Genomic DNA, 20,619 nt, shown 5'->3' on the forward strand with positions numbered 1-20,619 from the left:
ATCTCATCGTAGATGAAAATCTTTAGTAAACAGATGTTCAATACTCCAAAGTAGGAGCCTTTTGCCTTAAAATTGAATGTTGGATACTCCAAAAGAAAGTAACAAACAAAATAATTATTTAATCAAACTTTAAGAGTATTTTTTTTTATATTATACCATTTTTAAATAAGATTAAGAGTTTTAATCTCGAGGTTTTGGGAAGAATATATTATGTTGGAAAAATTATTTCTATAATAAACTTCTACAATATTCAACCTACAACAATAGATTGATAAAATAGATACTAATGATTAAAAGAATAAATGTGAAATCAAATTTCTAGTGTTTTCGTTTGATCAGGTCATGGGTTGACTGGATCACCGGCGGAAAGTTGTCAACTTTCTGGTGAACATTTTCATTGGTGGTTTGACGTGTGATTAGGACACCAACCCAGATTCCTTCCCTCATCGTGTTGTGTGGACTAAAGAATTTTTCAAACTCGCGGTAACCCACTACTCTTTCTTCTACATGCACCATCTTGTTGCAATTATATATACGTGTTCCAGATTGGGGAAACAGCAATGGAGATTCGTTAAAGCTTTTAGACAACAAAGAGATGCAAATGGAATCCTGTCGCAAGGGAGATGGTGTATATTTCATTTATTATGTTTTTGAGATACACACCATCTCTCTGCGCCATGATTCATGCCTATCTCTTTTCTTTTCTGCTTTTCCTCCCATTGCTGCTTGCTTGCTCTGCACGCTTTTACAAGGTTGCTACTGTGCTCTGTTTCTAATTCATTCCATCTTTTTACGCTATAAACAAAGTTAATGCATTGTTCTGTTTCACCAAGTTGAGACTTAAATATTAAGGTTTAAATATTGGTCTAATTACAAAATAGGCATCCAATACAGCCAAGGCCTTTCGAAATAGATACAGCCCCTTCTCCTCCAACTTTATTCATATACAATGAATATTCTTATTAAAATACGAATAATTTAATAATAACGAGATATTTTTTTTGAAAAAAAATTAATTACTTCACATCAGCGCATGTAAAAGAATTTGTATGTCACCTTATTGAACAAATCAACGAATATGATGTCCATTTATTAGCGACTCGTATGGGTTAGTTGGATCGTTGTTAAATATTTATTTAATAGGGTCGTCTGGTGATGAGATTTTAGTTCAATGGTAAATTACTAAATTTGAGGGTTTTGAATTTTATTATTTATAAATATTATATGTAAGTTTTTAATTTAGATATCATTATTATTATTTAAATTTCATAATGTTTGATTTTTTTTTGTGATTAAACATTATGTGCGAATTAAAATACAAAAATACATTTGATTCTTCCCATGAACCACCTTCCCTGTTGGATTGAGGCGGCTACATGATGTGGTGACGCCAGACAGAATAGTGATTATCCTGTAGGCTAGTTCCGACAGACGATTCACAAGAGAAAATTCGCCCAAAAACCAGAGAAAAAGTCTCTAGGGTTTAATAGAATATTATAAAATCAAAAACTATCCAAAAGCAGTCCACAAGCCGGACTGTTATAGCAAAAAAATCGTCTTTATTCGAATTTTGCCAAAAATAGCAAAATCCCGAAAATCACTCTAAATTGAAATTCGAAATAAAATAAGCAATCTCCCAAAAATCCGGCCTAAATCGGATTTAAATTGACTTCCTAATTAACAATCGAAATATTACCATAAATAGTAAAAAATAACTAAATCTAGTGATTCGGAGGGGAAAACGGCAGAATTTGAGGTTGAAAAAAGGCCACATGGAGCGTGCGCGTCGAAAAGAGCTTTCCGGATTGGGGTCTTATGCGCGATTCTGACACCTGTAGCCAAAGTTATGGCCAAAAGACTGAAACATACTCAAAACGACCAATCAATTCCCGCCTTTGCGCTGATCTGCCAACTCATGGTATCTCAGCGCCATCAACGTGCAATCTGACAGCTCAGCATCATCTGTCTCGGATCCCCTGCATCATGTGGTCAACCCTTCCCATAGCAAAAACGGACGCCATGAATAAGAAATTCAACAAAGTAGAATTGGGTTCAAATTTCCCCATATCAAAATTCATGATTAAAGCAACTCATTTTTCATGTTCTTGTTGGCTTCAACGAAATCAACAATGCACGAAATTTCAATCCAGCAGTATTTAATTATATATAAATGTAAGTAAACTACCAGCATGCTTCCATTGGGAAATGAAGAAAGAGAAAAAGAAGAAGATGCTCAACTTTGTTGAATATTCGAGTATGGAGCATTTAGGGTCTTTTCTCATCACCTTCTTCATAGCTTTTTCTTAGGAAAAAAATATACTTTTCTTTGCTTAATCATAGAAATCATACGGTGTTTTTGCACTATAAATATTAATGATGGGGGAGGGGGCAACGATGAAAGTGAAAGAGAAAGGAGTTGAAGGTGTAATGTCGCAGGAGGGTTGACACTGCCTTGTTGTTTGAGTCATTACTGATTGCTCTTCAATCTCAGTGTCATCCTTCTGCGTCATTAAACCTTTCCACTTCTATATTTTTGTTGTACCCTGCTAAAAGGTCCTTCCAACGTATTATTCTCGCGTCTCATAGTCGTTGGAAACCCTAAAAAACTTCCGAGTCTCTAGTACCTATAGACCTACGTGAAAAGAACGTTATGATTTTGAAAAATTGCAATGTATTAACACGGTTTCTAACAGATTCACGTAATCTACCAGATTTAAATCTGTCGCCAATTGATCATATCTATCCAGCCTAACAGTCTATGAGTAGTCATTATATCTCTACGCTTGACACCAACTCCAAAACTCACTATAAAATCTATCGACCAAGATTAAGAGAAGATATACGACTTCAATGAAATCATCTCATTTTTATTCATCTTTTTGTTCAAATAGAAAAAGGTGAAATATCTATAACTACTGCAATCCATTTGATAACAACATTTTTATTTTTATTCGATTTTTGTCCTAAAATATTAGAGGCGTATGAGACGGAGTCGATTTTTGTTTAAAGGTGCCACTTGATATTTCAAAATTTATATATAGAATTATATATATTAATATATTAAATGTAAATCTATACGAAGGTATTACAAAAATTAACTTATTTACTTGAAAAAAAATTGAGACTCGAGACTAAGCAGTGGCCTCAAGTTTCAGTTAAAGTCAATTATACCTTTATTTCGGCCGCGAGACAGTGCAATACAAATAAAAAGTAGTGTGTTTTCAATACTACAGCTAAAATAAAGGCATGAAATTTGTAGAAAATAAAATTAAAAATAAAACAAAAATTGTGATGAAAGCAGAAGGTGATTCATGTTGATCCACGCGATTCACCCTCAAAAGATTGCAGTTGCAAACCCTGATTTCTGGGAATGGATCAACATTCCGTTACCACATAACCATTCATGCTTTCCCCTCTGAAATACGGGCATGGACTACCAATTTATCAAAGAAAATGAAACGTAAACATGCTCATTCAGACATCGTTAATTAACAATTGAGTGACCGAAATGAAAATATTTTTAAATGACAACGGTCTTCGTGACCAAATTAGAAGCAACCTAAAAGTTCAATAACCATTAATGTAATTTATCCATTTAATAACCATTAAGTTCCATGGTATGTAACCAAAATTTTACACAAGAAATCTTAAGTACAATCTTTAGTAGAGACTTGTAATCCAAAAAAGTAAAATTTGGACTGATTTTAGTAGTAAAATAAAATATTATTCTCGTTAGAAGTAGTGGGGTAGTTATAGGGTATATGTGCATTATCAATTGATTAAGAAAGTTATGAACATGTACTAGCTTATAATCACTTTAAACTATTAAGAAGAAGGTAAATACACAAATGGTCCTCCAATTATGTTGCTTTGTTAAATCTTCCGACTATTAAAAGTTACAAAATAATCCTCCAACCATAAAACGGATTTAAAACATATAAATAATCAAGTGGTTGTTTTATAACTTTTAATAGTCTGAACACTTAACAAAACAATATTCTATAGTCGAGAGACCATTTTATAACTTCATTTGTATACTTTATCCTAAAAATAAACTATTTTTTAATATATAATAAGTACAATATAGTATCTGTTTAAAGATAACTCTCAATCATTTAACATTAAACCCTCACATGGTACTCAAACCCAATATCTAAAGGAATAACAACAATTCCTAATCTATTCAACATGATTATTATTTTCGTAAGTACTGCATATTTTCTAATCTATTCAATCTGGAACAAATAAAATCATGTAAATGGAAGGCAAAATGAAAATCTATTTTAAAATTTTGTTCAATTGGTGATAGTTATATAACACTGCAAATATATGTATCCATCAATGCATCCCTCTTAACTAATCCAAAGATATCTCGTCTACTTCCTGTCCCTTACCAGAAGGAACACTTGTTGCATCGTCTTCGTCTTCTGATTTATGTATAACCAAACCCTAATCGGTATGAATGCCCCACTAACCAAGTTTCTGATGGTATCATTTGCATTGCTGCGGTCGAAAGTTGTCATTGGATAGAAGAGAACTGATCAAGGTTTCCAACCTCGTTGCTCCAGGGCCAGGCTTGATGACAGTTGTATTACCAATAACAGAACAAGGATCACTCCCATTTTGCGCACTTCCTACACACCAACCACCGGGAGTAAACATGTCTGGACCCCGAGACAAGAGCTCGGAGTCAATCTTGTCTAGCACCGGATCATCCCGAGGGAACTTTCTCGCAAAAGGGGCATTGCTGTTAATCATCCGTTCCATGTCGGCAAGCTTGAGGAGATGAGGATGCTGCTTAGGTGGGTTATCCCATGATATAAAATGCAGGTCACTGTTTACAGTAGTGTTACGGAATTCTTGAGCATTACAAATCACGGTGTGGAAGTAACCCTCCGGAGAAGATAAAAAGTTAGCATAGTACATGAGGACGGTTCGAGGTAGGTTGTCCCATCCCCAAATGCAGTAATCAATGAAAGATCGAGAAAGTGCCATCCAAGCAGAACCTATTACAGAAAAGAGATGCATGTCAGGGATACCGCCTAATGCCAGATAAGGCGAACATCTATGGTTACCTAATAGATTAAGTTCATGAGATAATAGCTGAAATTCTTCCAAAATTGTTAATGAACGTATTTTACAGATGTGAACATGGGAAGATTGGTGATGATGAACATGCCTAAAACTCTGTCTAGCACATTCAAATTACGATAAAGACATTGAAAATATCAGTAAATTAAATTTTAAAATGACTATGCAAAGCCCAAGATGCAGATTTCTCCTAAAAGACCAAGGGCTGATAACCGTGGACTTCACCACATAATCAACGTGTTCTATGGCCATTAGCAAACGACGTAAAGATGCAATTAGAAATAATTAGTTCCTATGCGTTTCTCACTAGCAACCCTTCATGTAGGAAGCAACGGGTTCTTTGTGCATTAGTATGATGCTGCAAACTGGGCACTTTCATCGGGCGAAACAGTTGGGACATGTCTTTTACAAGTATACATACCTATCCACTTCCTTCGGAGCAGAAACTCTAAAATCTTGTGATATTATAAAAAAAAAAAAAACACATCAATAAGCTGCTTTCGGACAATAGGAAAGAAGAGAACATGAGAAGGAAAGTTGTATATTCTATGTAGTCCACCAAATCGACCTCATTTCAAATTTTAGCTCAGTTAAACAACTGCTGAAACCCAGACAATGAAAATATAACATTCAGATTTGTAATTGTGAGCTCTAATTTTCTCAGTAAATAATCACCAAGCTAAAACTAGATATTCATATTACAGTTTCAGTGAAACATTATCTAAAAGGATCATTCAAATCTATCAGAGATCATTAAATAACCATTAACTAATCATAACTAAATATAGTAACTAACACAAAAGTTTAAGAAAGTTGAAGGTTTGAGGATGTTTGCCTGTAAAGAGTTTGAATGCAGTAGGCACACTTCTCCTTTGAGTAACCCAAAACACATCAGATTTTTTCACACTATACAACCCTGGATCTATAATAATTGGCTTTGCTCTATGAAACCTGCCATTTACAACAACAACAAAAACTCAATGATCACTCAGTTTCCATAAATAAATGATACCCAAAAGTGGAAAGTCTAGAGAAAATTGAAATCTAAATGCTTTAAAATCACTTACTCTTTCCACCCAATGTTGCTTGTATGATCAATGAAATTCAGATCCCTCGGCAAGTATGAAAATGAGTGGAACAGATCTGGAAAAATAACCAAAATCCCAAAGCTAAATGTCAAAAATTACAAAGAAATGAAATAAAAAAGGAAACTTCTGTCGAAGATGGGAAAATTTTCAACCAAAAAAAGGGGATAAAAATCAGTTTTTGGAAGATGAAAACTCACCATCTTGAGTAACAAGAGGATAATCAGAAGCACTGAGATTAATAAACCAATCCCAGTCTCCACCTTCTTTCAACAGAATTGCAGCAGCGTGAAGCGTATTAGCAACCATAGTAGGACCTCTATAAGTAACCAAATTAGCTTTCACAATCATCCTAACATTCCCAAATTTGTTAAACACTTGATGATCTTTCACATACTTCTCCAGATCGAGCCTCTCCTCGGAGCTAGCTTCCCTGTCGAGATGAACCACGTATTGATTCAAAGGATGGTAAAGGGCTAAAAGGGTCCTCCTCAGCATCCGACCGTCGCCGGCGGATCCCGAAATGAGGTAAGCGAAGCGGGGAGGTGGAGGGAGAGTTGAGACGGGGATGGGTTTGAGTTGACTCTCCACGAAAGGGGAGGAACCACCAATTACGGCGGATGGATGGTAGAAGAAAATAAACGGGGAGCCATCAAAAGAGGTTAACGTTGTTAAAAAGAGTAGAAACAATGAAACGATGGATCCAACAGCTAACGGCAAGATCCATTTTCGCTCCATTGCTTGATTGCTGTTATGGCGAAACTGCGAGTAATAGGTTCTTAATTTCTTCATTCTTTTTTAAGCTCAATTTTTCTTTTCTGGACGAGTCTTCTCTCCCTTTCTAGTGTTTGGATTGAGGGAAAATAATGATAGAAAACTTGAGAGCTGATCTAATCTCTCTGTTAAAGTAAAATTTTCTGCTTCGGGAGTGAAATTTAAGAGAGGATTTATTTTCCTCCTGCGTGTCGGATACAGAAAGGGAAAGTTTATCGCCGTGAAACAGAAGAATTTAGGACAGCTTAATTAAGTGTTTAATCTTAGAATGTTTGTAGCTTTATTTAACTAAAATCTTAATATGCTTAACTTGTTATTATTATTTCAATCCTTCATTCAAAATTTGGATTCCAGATATCAGTCATTTCACATTCAAATCATTTAATTAATTTAATAACATCATTAAGGCTTTTTAAAAATGATTATATCAATGCTATGTAGTCATTAGCATTAAATTTAATTATTATTTTATTAATGTAAGATTATGTCACAGTTATAATGTGAGTGGAAGAGTGGAAGGTAATATTTATATAAAATCTAAATTAAAAGAAGTTAAAAGTCGTTTATTATAATGTTATCTTAATGTTTTTATTTATCAAAATTTCATTTTTTATTAATGTTTTTAGTTGATATTCTAATGAAGTTAATTATTTGATATGTGAACGATTAAGTTTTTTATTTGTTTATTATTGTATGTCTTTAACTAATATTTGAATAAACAAATATGACATATAATAATAAATTTTATAAATGAAAATTTTCATCATCAATGTATCAAATTATAATATATCTTAAAAATATCAATTAAATATATAATACACATGGTAAATTTTAAATCACTTATAAAATTAGAACATTTTATAATTAGTGTATTAAGTGATTATCATTTTAGATATTAAATGAATTCATACCAAAAAAATTATTCTAAGTATAAGAAGTTATTATCTGCAATAAAAAAATTATATATAAAATTCATTTTAACATGTAATGCAATAATAAATATATTTAAATATAAAATAATTCAAACTTACAAAATAAATAAAATAATTTACTATGATATTCTTTTACGTCCTAATAAGTTAAACCTAACAAACCAAACTGGACGGCTGGTTGTTATCAACGTATGGACCCCGTAAGTAAACCAAGACAAATAATAATAATAATGTTTTTGCTTGTTTTGGTGGGAGGATTTGTCCCAATAATAATAATAATACTCGTTTAATATATAATTACTCTTGTTTGGTTTTAATATTCAATTTGTTTAAAATCGTGCATAATATTTAGTTTAGTTTCATTTTGATACCACCGTAAAAAAATTAACATAACTATTAGCATTTTTTTAATGATGATGTAACATTATTTATGGTGACGTATTAACATCACGGTTAAGATTTTAATCGAGTACAAAAATAAAGTTTGAGAACTAAAAGAGAATAAAAATAATAGTTTAGATACTAAACTTATAATTTACTCTAAAAAGAGATAATTTTAAACTTTGTAGGTTCAAAAATCAGACGAACCTTTTAATTTAATTTATTTCGTTCACAAATATTAATATTTATACACTTAATCTATTTAAGAATGTGTCTTATCCCACTAAACTTATTTGTCGTTTGGTAAGTTCATATTTCTTTAATGTTGCATAAATGCTCAACCGGTCATGGTCGTTGCTTTTGTTGGATAATCTATGCTCTTGTTTGAATTTTCGGAGACCACTAGTGAGTCAATTAGTACCTTTCTAGATATCACTTCCTTCCTGACGTAAAATATCAGTTTATAAAAATAAATAAATTATAAAAATAATGAATATATATATAAGTTTACATCGAAATATTTTACAGTAAAATAATATTTAATTTATGTTCGGGAGATAAAAAATGAAACTAAAATTTAGAGATATAATTGTCGCTTTTGACAGACGGTGATCGACGAGTAATAAACAATGATTGATGACGAGATATTTTAATTAGATTATGAAATTAAATTTATATTATATTTAAATTTTAAAATTAAATTGATATTTTATTTAAAATTTAAGAAACAAATTAGAAATTAATATTTTTATTGTGTTACATCATTAAGGTAACTTCAGTTAACAACTCATGATCAAAATGTAGCAGATTGATAACATTAATAGATTAAAATGTAATGTTTCAGAATCATTAATCAAAACTAGAGAAAACTGAAACTAAAATGACCAAATTTATAATTTACCCTTAACATTATAATATACAAGCTGGACAGAAGAGGGATAAGTTACATTGCTGATCATTGAAATTTTAAAGTACTTTAACTTTGGTCACTAAACTTTTAAACCATGCATACGAGTTATTAAATTTTTTTATTCGTTTTCATTATGATCATTATCGTTAACTACCATTAAGAAACAATGTTCAATCCCAATGGTAAGAAGGATCTATTTAACAAAGATTAACATAGTTTAGTTTTAAGCTAATATGATGACTAATAATGACAAATTAAAAAGTTTTAACTTTTAATTTCGATTAAGATTTACTAAGGGTTTTGAAGAGATTGAAATATTTTTTTGTAAGTATGAACTACATGAAAGAAAAAGAAGTAGATGATGTGCAATTTGACGATCTTTTTTATAAGAGAAACTATCAAATGATGATATAAACGACGATAAAATGAGACAATTATCATAAATGATTGTTTTGTTCATCGAAAACTCAACATTTATAACATTCATCAATTTTAAAAATAAATATTTTTTTAAGAGAAGAATACTTCATATCAATATTTTTCTAAGAAAATTAATTATAATAAAAACAAACTAAAATTTAATAATTATAATATAAAATTTCAAAGTTTAATAATCACAAACGAAAGTGTCCTACAAAATATTTTTGGTCATTTTTTTAACTTTAATTCATTATTATTTAAAACTATTATTAATCAAAATATAAAAAAAATATTCCAAAAATATTCGATCAATTAGTTTTAAAATATATATTTTATAAAATTTAGAATTTTAAAATATTTAAAATAATTATTGTCAAATTTTGTTTAAAAAAAGCTGGGACGGGTGTAGTAAATCTCACATGGGCTAAAACACGATAATATATGGGGGCGAACTCTGCTATAAAAAAGCAACGAGCCCAATTCAATCACATAATGAGAAGAAGAATGAAATCCAATGGCTACGTGGCATAATATAATTGCTCCACTTATTCCAAAGACTCTTCTAAATAAACGTACCAGATTCCCCTCCTACCCTCGCTATTTTCGCGCCACACCGACATAGGTGCGCAGTACGCACCCCTTGCAACCCTATAAAAGCAAAACTCCCTAGCTTAATCTATGCTAGAGTCTCTCATTCCTTCTTAATCTCTTCACTCACTTTTTTTCGCGTCGTCTGTAATTTTCCCTGTCTATCGGAATCGAATTGACTGCCATGACCGACGGACACCTCTTCAACAACATCTCCCTCGGCGGCCGAGGAGGCACGGTCAGCCCTCTCTCTCTATCTGGAACTTTCTGTTTTATTTCATCTATTGTTTTTGTAGCTTAATCTGTTGTTTTTACCCTTTTCGATTTTTTTTTTGAAATCAATTCTAAACCCTAATTTCCTTATCAATACTTTTCATCACCTGACTGCTCTGTGTTTAGGTTAAAATTTGGAGGAAACTCGATTCGGTTTTTGCAATTATTATTAGGTTGTTGCTGAGGTTTCCTTCAAATTTTTTCTTTTTTAAAACTTTAATTTTTTTAGTTTCGTTTTCTAATATTTTATACTTTAGTTATGTTGTTTTTTCAGTATGCTTCTCATATCCTTATGTTTGATAGAACGAAATGTACTATGGTTTTTTTATATGTGTGAGTGATTCGTTTTAAACCTAATTCATTGAGGTTTTGTATAATCTCTCGTTTATGGTGAAATTTTATGATTTTAAGTTTAGGCTTAGCAAATGTTGGTATTATAGTTTCTGAATTCTATATTAGTATATTTTGTACATGATTTGCCTGAAAACAGCTGAGGAAAGTATAAATTTCTGTAATCTTGTGGTTCCGATCATTTTGTCTGGCTTACCAGTTTGATCTTTAGATATACAGTGTGTCAGTTTTTCTGCTTTTCATAAATACTTGCTCAAGTTCTTTTTTTCACTTTACTTTTCATAAACGTGGTAAGAGAAGAAAAAAAATGAAATCTTACGTTCATGTTATTTATGTGATGAAATGCAGAATCCCGGACAGCTTAAAATTTATTCAGGAGGTATTTTATGGAAGAAACAAGGAGGCGGTAAAGCAGTAGAAGTTGAAAAATCTGATATATTAGGGGTTACATGGATGAAAGTCCCTAGGACAAATCAACTTGGTGTAAGAATCAAAGACGGGTTGTACTACAAGTTTGCAGGATTTCGTGACCAGGTTAATTTTCAACTTTCTCATTCTGCGTGCTTAATGGTTGCCAGTAATGTTTATGAACTGTGCTTAATGGATGGGAGATCTATCAACTAATGATTCTTATTTTGTTATGTTAATTTTTCTGTGTAGGATGTTGCCAGTTTGACCAATTTTTTCCAGAACAATTGTGGAATAACACCAGAAGAAAAGCAGCTTTCTGTCAATGGACATAATTGGGGAGAAGTTGATTTAAATGGTTGGTGAAACCTCACTTCATTTCCTTCTTAAAAATTCTAACCTAGGCCGGTTTCTGTTTGTGGTCACAGAAGCAGATTACACAAAGTTTTTTCAAACTGTTCTGTCTACATTTGGTATCTGCTTGTGCGTGTTTGAGATCTAGAACAATTTTTTTATTTGTGAACATTTCCCCATTATTTTAAGGTTTTCTATGCTTCTGTGCCTCATGTGTCCATTCGTAGGATATAATCAATGATCTAGTGAGGCATTAAACTTTTGATGTTAAATTTTTGTGGTCTCATGTGCCGTGTTTCACTTGTGTATACTTTTCTGTCATTGTACTGGCTCGCCATTAGGGGATAGTAATGTATATTTTTCCCGCATGCTGTAACTTCATATCTTGTGCACTAGTGAGAGTAAGGGATTTATGCTTCAGTTTGAGCTGCCTTTCAATTCAGATCCCAAGCTTAGCATCATTTGTCTTGCTTGGCCCTTGGATGCTTGATCTTTTCCTTCATGGCTGGGTTTTTTGATTCTGGCATTCAGCTGGTTTTTGCTATTCCATAAACCTGCCTATTATTGTAGTTTTGAAAGCTTCTATTTGTATTTGTAGGGAATATGCTTACCTTTGTGAGTGGTTCAAAACAAGCTTTTGAAGTGTCATTAGCAGATGTATCACAAACTCAGCTTCAAGGAAAAAATGATGTTATCTTGGAGTTCCATGTGGATGATACAACTGGAGCTAATGAGGTGTGTTTCTCACTGCCCTTCTGATTGTCTAGTAATGTTGAAAGAAGTTTCTCTCTTTGAATGCTTGTGATCACCTTGTTTATATGAACTTCACTGATAAAGGAAAAGTTTTGCCTGCATTAAATTTGTCCAGCAACAAGACACATGTTTTACTTTTTCCCCCTCTAAAGTTGTTTCTTTTCTTCAATGACAGAAAGATTCCCTTATGGAGATAAGTTTCCACATACCTAATTCTAACATCCACTTTGTTGGTGATGAAAATCGTCCACCTGCTCAAGTTAGTCTGCTCTCACTTTTCTATTAATGATATGTGAATGTACATCTAATGATTACATTACCGATGCCATGTACAAATAATTTTCTGCTAGGTTTTCCGTGAAAAGATCATGTCAGTGGCTGATGTTGGTACTGGAGTTGAGGAAGCTGTTGTCACTTTTGAGGGCATTGCAATCCTCACACCAAGGTAGGTCTCCCCGAAACACATTGACATAGGGATGAAAAATGCCGCACGTAATCACACTCAATTTTTCTATAGGGGTCGGTATAGTGTTGATCTACATCTTTCATTCTTGCGACTCCAAGGACAGGCTAATGATTTCAAAATTCAGTATAGCAGTGTTGTGCGCTTGTTTTTGCTTCCAAAGGTTCAATTCTTTCCTTGATATGAATACTATTGTTCATTGATACAAGAGTCGCAACATTTTGTTTATAACCTCTTTAACATATTTTCCCACTCATTTGTTTGTTTGGCAGTTTAACCAGCCTCATACCTTTGTTGTTGTTACATTGGATCCACCCATCCGTAAAGGGCAAACTTTGTATCCTCATATTGTCTTGCAGGTATCGCTTGTTGTCTATATTTGTGTTCACCGGATATGCAATGAATGTTTTGGACTTATCTCCTACTTGTTCCTTTTTTGCAGTTCGAAACTGAGTATGTAGTTGAAAGCACCTTGTCCATAAATGAAGATCTTTTGAATTCAAAATACAAAGACAGGTTGGAACCATCTTACAAGGTAATACCCCCCCCCCAAATAACATTAGCTCTCCCAAAGCTCTGGATGCCCTTGATTTACGAGAAAAATTACACCTATTATTATGCTTGATAAAACAGGGACTTATTCATGAGGTGTTTACCACAATAATGCGTGGTTTATCTGGCGCCAAAGTTACCAAACCAGGAAAATTTCGTAGCTGTCAAGATGGTTACGCTGTCAAGTCTTCACTGAAAGCTGAAGATGGTGTCTTGTATCCACTTGAAAAGAGCTTCTTTTTTCTACCCAAGCCTCCTACACTTATTCTTCATGAAGAGGTATAAAGTCTAAATTGCCTGTTGATTGATCCGTTGGTGTAAAAGCAAATAACAAACATCCATTTTAATTGACATGTTTGGTTGTTTCTCCCTTTTTGCCCAAAATGTTAGATTGACTATGTTGAATTTGAGAGGCATGCTGCTGGTGGCTCTAATATGCATTACTTTGATCTTCTCATAAGATTAAAAACTGAGCAAGAACATTTGTTCCGGAATATTCAGAGAAATGAATATCACAATTTGTTTGACTTTATCAGGTATGGTTAATATGGTCTTCCAGTTGGTTAATAGTCCCCATTGGGTATCTTTTAACTGCTGTTTTATCATGCAGTTCAAAGGGTTTGAAGATTATGAATCTTGGAGATGTACGGACTGCAGATGGTGTGGCCGAGATTCTTCAAAATGAGGATGACGATGCAGTTGACCCACATCTTGGACGGATTAAAAATGAAGCTGGTGGAGGTGAAAGTGACGAGGAGGTAAATTATATATATATATTTCAAATCAATTGTCTGAATTTATTCAGATGTTTGCATCTTAGCATTTAGTTTCTGCCTATCTCACACTGATGTAAACATGGTGAATGAGTGCAGGATGAGGACTTTGTTGCAGACAAGGATGATGGGGGTTCTCCAACTGACGATTCTGGGGAGGACGAATCTGATGCTAGTAGAAGTGGAGATGAGAAAGAGGCAAGTCATTTTGTTCCTTGAAATAACATTTTTTATTGTTGAAGATGGAACCTGCCAAAAAGGAACCACCACCGAAGAAGGAAGCTGGTGCAACTGTGTGCTGCTGCTGCTGCAGCATCTTCTTCTTCTTCGAAAGCAAGTAAGAAGAAAGGTAGAGAGGTACAAGATGACGGAAAGAAGAAGAAGAGGAAAAAGAAGGATCCGAATGCACCAAAGAGGGCATTGTCGGGTTTCATGTTTTTCTCACAGGTGGAAAGGGAGGTAGGGTCGCATATTGTTTTTCGAATTATGCAAAAATGAAAATTATCAGTATGTCTTAGGAGGTGGTGGAATTGTGAATGTTGTTTTACAGAATGTGAAGAAGAGTAATCCGGGAATGTCATTTACAGAGTTGTCGAAAATAATGGGAGAGAGGTGGAGAAAGTTGTCAAGTAAGTAATAACTATATCGATTTTCCTTTTTTTCCCTGAAGAATGGAAAGTAAGAAAGTGATGGATGCAGCGGAGGAGAGGGAACCATATGAAGCAAAGGCTCGAATTGATAAAAAGCGATATGATGATGAGAAGAAGGGCAATACTAATAATCCTCAGCCGATGAACGTTGATTCTGGAAATGAGTCTGACTGACCCCATCTCACTTCAATATTTACCATGTCAATACTGGCGGCAGGACTCATCTCTCGCTCTCTTCAACAGTTTTGATTTATTTTCTTTAAAGGAAAAATTAAGATTCAATTCGGCTACAAGGTTATCTCAATTTTAATATTTCAATTTTGTTAATTTAATTGCGTTTATGTTCTGGAGTTTATGTCAATAATCAAGGAATCAACCAAGTATTTATGAAGAGGTGACCATAAAGAAACTCGTTTTGGTTCAAATGATTTAATAATTCATACCATTATTATTTTTAAACGTTAAATTGTATATTTAGTTTATGATGATTATAAATTATTATTATAATTTGGATTTTTATTTCTAGTAAGATTAACTGTTTTTATTAAAAGATTCTAATCATGAGATTATTTAAAAATTTAAGGATAAGATCTATTATTATTTATAATAAATTATATTTCGATTATTTATATCATCGGTTTCTTTTATTTTAATTATTAAATTATTAATATGGCATGAGATATATTTAATTTTTTCAAAAATTTATGATTTTCATCTTTTTTTTAAAATTTCTATTATTTTCTCTTTAAAAGAATTTTAATTTATTCTCACCGTCGTTTTCAGCTGACGTTTGTGTTGTTTCTGGCACTGTCTTCTGGTCAACGAGACCGTCAAACATGTGCAGCGTTCAGTGTTTATTTGTGAACCCTTCATTTCTTTGTTGGGAATGGTTTGCAGGAATCCTTAAAATTAGGAGAATTGAAATCAATTTCACTATTTTTTTTCATGTTTAATTCAAGTTTTCAAAGGGGAATTGGAAATTAATTCATTAAGGGAGGAAAGTAAATTTCATCTATAACCTGATGGAATTGAAATCCTTTGGAGGAGAGAATGTGAAATTTGATCATATTATCCTCATCAATCTTTGGTATTCAGGTTTGATTTTTTTTTAAAAAAAATCGGGATTGGTCGGATTTTTTTTAAAAATTTCGGGCTCGGGTTAAGTTTTTTAAGTGTGATATTCGGGTCAGGTTCGGGTTTAGGGTGAAAAATACCCGACCCGACCCGAAAAAATATATAATTTTACCTTATATATTTAGAAATAATTACAATAATACCCCTCTATATATAATTTTTTTCAATTAAGTCACTGGGGTCGGAAGAAACTTTATTTTAGTCGGGTCGGGTCATGTTTCAAGTGGAGGTTCCCTTGTTTTCGGGTCGGGTCGGGTGGACCAAAAAGCCGACCCGTGACCATCCTTAATTGGAGTGATTTTAACTTAGGGTAATCTATGTCAAATACCACTCACCTTTAGGCTCGTTTATATCAACAACGTTTCAATTTTACCAATTTTAACACTAACATTTAAGTTTAACTGTAATTATGCCACTCCGTCGTTCATGGCGTAACGGCACGATGACATGGAACCTCCGAGCCGTGACGTTGCTGACGTGGCTCCCTCACCAAAACGACGTCGTTTTGGCATGACTGTGTTGATGCTAAAAAACCTCAAAATGACGTAGTTTTGTTTGAGAAAAATAGTAAATAATACTTTAAAGGGATTTGAACCCATAATCTTTTGAAATAAAGGTTAATATTTAACCACTATGCCAATTTAGATTTTTTGATATAATTCTATAAATATAATATACATAACATGAGTCACATTCGAAAAGTTATTTTCTAAAAAATCCATGAAATTATTAAAATTCCCAAATAAACACCTTAAATTCCAAAAAAATCTAAAAAAAACTCCTAAATTCCTAAAAATCATAAAGTTTACATAATAATTTAGAATTTTCAGTAAACTAATATAATTAAACTTAAAAATCATTCTGCAAATTTCCAAAATAAAAGGAGCATAAATTATATGTCATTTTAAACAATTTCAGTTCATGGACTAAATTGCAAATTTTGTAAAACTGGGTAGAAAACAAATTCCAAACAACACATTGTTTTCGACTTAAAACACGATATTAACCCTCCTAATGACCGGAAAATTAAACCTAATCACTTATAATACTTTACCAATAATTTTAACACATTAAAATTAAATTAGAATCATTAAAACAACATGAAAATTCAAGATTTTCATGTTATTCAATATACTTTAAACACAAACACTATTGATGCCACTTCTGTTATTGACTCCAAATGAGCATTTAGAACATGCTTCGTAGGGAAATAAATCAATAACACAAGTTCAATATATCAAACTGTTCAAATATATTATGTTATTGACTCCCTAAATTTTTTTGGAATTTTTAGGAATTTAGGAGTTTTTTGAAATTTTATAGAATTTAAGGGTTTTTTTTTTGGAATTTTAATAATTTCATGATTTTTTAGAAAATAACTTTTCGAATGATGACTTATGTATATTATGTTTATAGAATTATAACAAAAAATTTAAGTTGGCATAGTGGTTATATATTAACTTTTATTTCAAAAGGTTATGGGTTTAAATCCCTTCATATGCATTATTTACTAATTTTTCTCAAACAAAACTACGTCATTTTGAGGTTTTTTAGCACCAACACATCATGCAAAAACGACATCGTTTTGATGAGGGAGCCACGTCAGTAACGTCACGGCGCGGAGGTGCCATGTCATCGTGCCGTTACGCCATTAATGACGGAATGACATAATTGCAGTTAAACTTAAACGTTAGTGTTAAAATTGGTAAAATTAAAACGTTGCTGGCATAAACGAGCATGAGTCTAAAGGTGAGTGGTATTTGACATAGATTACCCTTTAACTTATGATGTTTATTAATATGATTTTTATAATTTATTGAAATGAATAATCAATCAATAAAATGAAAATTTAATATTTTTAAATTTTTTATAATATATTGCTACATGTAAGTTATAAAACAAACTAAAATTAAGCAAAAAAAAAAAACAAGAATGACAATTCTATCATTTTACATTACTGAAATCAAATTCATCTGGCATGTCTGCGAACCAAAACAGAATATGGAATTCGATTCCAATTCAATTTTCTACCAATCAAACATGTTTTAGATTCAGATTCCAATTCTGACAAATTTCAATCCTTCACAGATTTCAATTCCCTCATAAACATTTTAACAAACCAAACGCCACCTAAGAGAGTGAGCTGGGTAGCGGACGGAATCCCCAAAGCGCACAACAAGATAAGGGCAAACAATCTGACGTGACGCCGACAGCGAATGAAGATGAACAAAGAGAATGGATCAGCAAATAGTTTTTGAAAAATAGAGATTCAAAATTTTAAATGATTAATTGATTGATTGAAATGTTATATCTATTTCATTCTTAATGTCAATATTTATTTATCTATAAATAAAAAATTATGATCCTTAATATAACAACGGTTACATAGTTTGAATATATTAATGTGTGCTTTGTTAAAGTTTCACCTTATATCTAAATAAAAAAAAGAGTGTAACACATCAATATTTATACAATGAAATAACAACTCTGCACTTAACACATCAACAAAACTTTAAGCCTAACTCATTATAACATATTAATGTGTGCTTTGTTAAAGATTCTATCTTATATCTAAATAAAAAAAGGTGTAACACATTAATATTTTTTTACAAAAAAATTAGGTCAAGGGTTGTTTCTCTAGTCTAGACCAGGGTATATCTAAGACCCAATTAAAATTTATATAAGACTTTACAGATTATCCACCAAAAATAATATATCAATATTTACACAATGATCTAATAAATCTGCACTTAACACATCAACAGAACTTTAAGCCCTAACTCATTAAAACATATATCGTTTCCATGTAACACTCCTAAACTTATCTTAAAGTATCCCAACATCTAATGCTAAAAAATTCTCCATAGTGTAAAACACTAATACAAAGTAGCTTTATCAAAAAATTCTTTCAAAAATAGTAAAAGGATTACCTAATCGATGAAAACCAAAGCATGAGAATGTGTCTTCCAATACTAACTTGAGCTAAAGAGTTAGCATCGCAATTTCTTTCTCTAATAACGAACACACTTTCCATGAAAAATGACTACAATAAGCAGTACAATTAGACACAATTTTGGCAAAGCTAGATAGGGCAATACTAGGATTTTCAATCCAGCTTAGAGATTACAGATTGTCGAATTCAGTGATCAGCTTTTAATAATTCGATCATCTAGATGATCTAAATACCTTGCTTGCTTCCAGGATAGCTGCAAGTTTAGCTCTAGTGAGGTCCAAATATCCAATGGATTTTGAGAAACGAATGAGTATAATGTCATTAAGATCGCGTAAAATGTCTCTGATACTTGCTTTTTCTGAAACTTCTTTTAACTGTGACATCTACATTAAACTTTAAGTACTCTTTTAAAGGAGGAACCCAAGATCCAGCAATGGGCTTGCGCTCTTTTGTACTCTTGATAGTCGAGGCTGTCAGACACAAAAAAAAACTCGTTAATCGATGAAAAAGATTAAGGCCACCTGCTTTTACTTCAAAAGCCAATCTTGAGTAGAAAGAGTTCAATTAGCCGATCAACTTCGAAATGCCTCCCCTTGAAGATGATCTTGTTCCGACAAAGCCAAATAGTACACACTATACCACAAAATTTAAGTGCCACAAAGGCTTTAACGAAAGTCTTTATAGACAAAATTATCCCAAGCCAATGTTGGGAATCATGGTCTTTACCGCTTCGTGAAGTTAATATAAGTACTTAGAGATTAAGAAGAGTAAAGAGATAATTCTCCAATTTGGAGATTTTTTCATTATACAAAAGAATAGTAGGATTACAAGGATGTGTTCACAAAATTTGACTCACACTTAGTGGCTCACTCAAGCTTGAGGATAAAGACTTCCCAAGCTATCTCTCTTCTCTCTCAAAGAGGCTCTCTAACTCTCTTAGTATTTTTGGATTTCTTGGATGGAAGTCTCTCACCCCTATTTATACTACTCTACATCCACAATGAATGGTGGTGATTACTTACATCCAATGGTGAAGATTAATTATCTAAAATGCTCCATACACTCTAAGAAACTCTATACTCTTCTGCTCCCTTCCATATTCTTCCAACTCTTCCATAAGGTTTCACACATCTTCAGAATATTCTAGGAAATTACACACTCTTCCACAAGCTTCTAGAGAGTTATACACTTCTCTAAGTTCTCCAAAATGTTTTAGAAAATTCTAAATTTTTCCAGAAAATTTTAGAATTTTTCTAGAACCTCTCCAATTAAGGAGAGATCCAACAACCAAAAGAAATGACTTCAATGAACCTGGAACCACTACGTTCATATTCCAATAATTACACCACGCTTGCCAAACTCTCCACGAGACTTCATAGAAGCAAAACAAATGTTCGACTGTTTCCGACTCTTTAGAACATAGTACACACATTAGTTCATCCCCAACATCTATCCCACGCTTTGATAGTTCATTTTGGACAGGAATTCGACTTTGAACAGCTCTCCACAAGAAGCATTCTACCTTAGGGGGAGCCAAACCAGCCCATACAAGCTTCCAACATCTATCGGCAATAGACCCCCAATTCCCAGTTGAACAAACGTCTCCTTAGCTTTACATTGTTTCAAGGATGGAACTTACTAATATAGTTTTGGTGTGATTATGTTTATATACTTTTGCTTTCATTTGGTGAAGTAATCAATTGTGGATCGAAAGAAATTGAATGTTAACTCCTATATTTTCATTTTTTTAAATTTAAACATAATTAGGAAGCAA

General features: G+C 32.6%; 1 protein-coding gene and 1 pseudogene across 1 annotated transcript; one reads left to right on the forward strand and one right to left on the reverse strand.

Moving 5' to 3' along the window:
- Window positions 1-4,259: 4,259 nt before the first annotated feature.
- Window positions 4,260-7,074, reverse strand: LOC120136245 (beta-glucuronosyltransferase GlcAT14A-like). The gene is made up of 4 exons (XM_039152343.1): window positions 6,377-7,074; window positions 6,159-6,234; window positions 5,927-6,042; window positions 4,260-5,006 (listed from the first exon to the last, which is right to left on the reverse strand). The coding sequence occupies exons 1-4, from the start codon at window positions 6,966-6,968 to the stop codon at window positions 4,492-4,494; spliced, it is 1,299 nt and encodes a 432-aa protein (XP_039008274.1). The 5' UTR covers window positions 6,969-7,074; the 3' UTR covers window positions 4,260-4,491.
- Window positions 7,075-10,282: 3,208 nt separating this feature from the next.
- LOC120136244 lies at window positions 10,283-14,989 on the forward strand (annotated as a pseudogene).
- Window positions 14,990-20,619: the final 5,630 nt, after the last annotated feature.

This window comes from Hibiscus syriacus, unplaced genomic scaffold (assembly GCF_006381635.1).
Source record: "Hibiscus syriacus cultivar Baekdansim isolate YM2019G1 unplaced genomic scaffold, ASM638163v2 tig00110621_pilon, whole genome shotgun sequence".
Taxonomy (NCBI): Eukaryota; Viridiplantae; Streptophyta; class Magnoliopsida; order Malvales; family Malvaceae; genus Hibiscus; species Hibiscus syriacus.

Coding starts and splice junctions, on each gene's coding strand:
- LOC120136245 (XM_039152343.1), bottom strand. CDS start 6,968: ATGAAGAAATTAAGAACCTATTACTCGCAGTTTCGCCATAACAGCAAT. Junction 6,043..6,158: donor AGCAACATTGGGTGGAAAGA/GTAAGTGATTTT, acceptor TGTAAATGGCAG/GTTTCATAGAGCAAAGCCAA. Junction 5,007..5,926: donor TGCATTCAAACTCTTTACAG/GCAAACATCCTC, acceptor TTTCTGTAATAG/GTTCTGCTTGGATGGCACTT.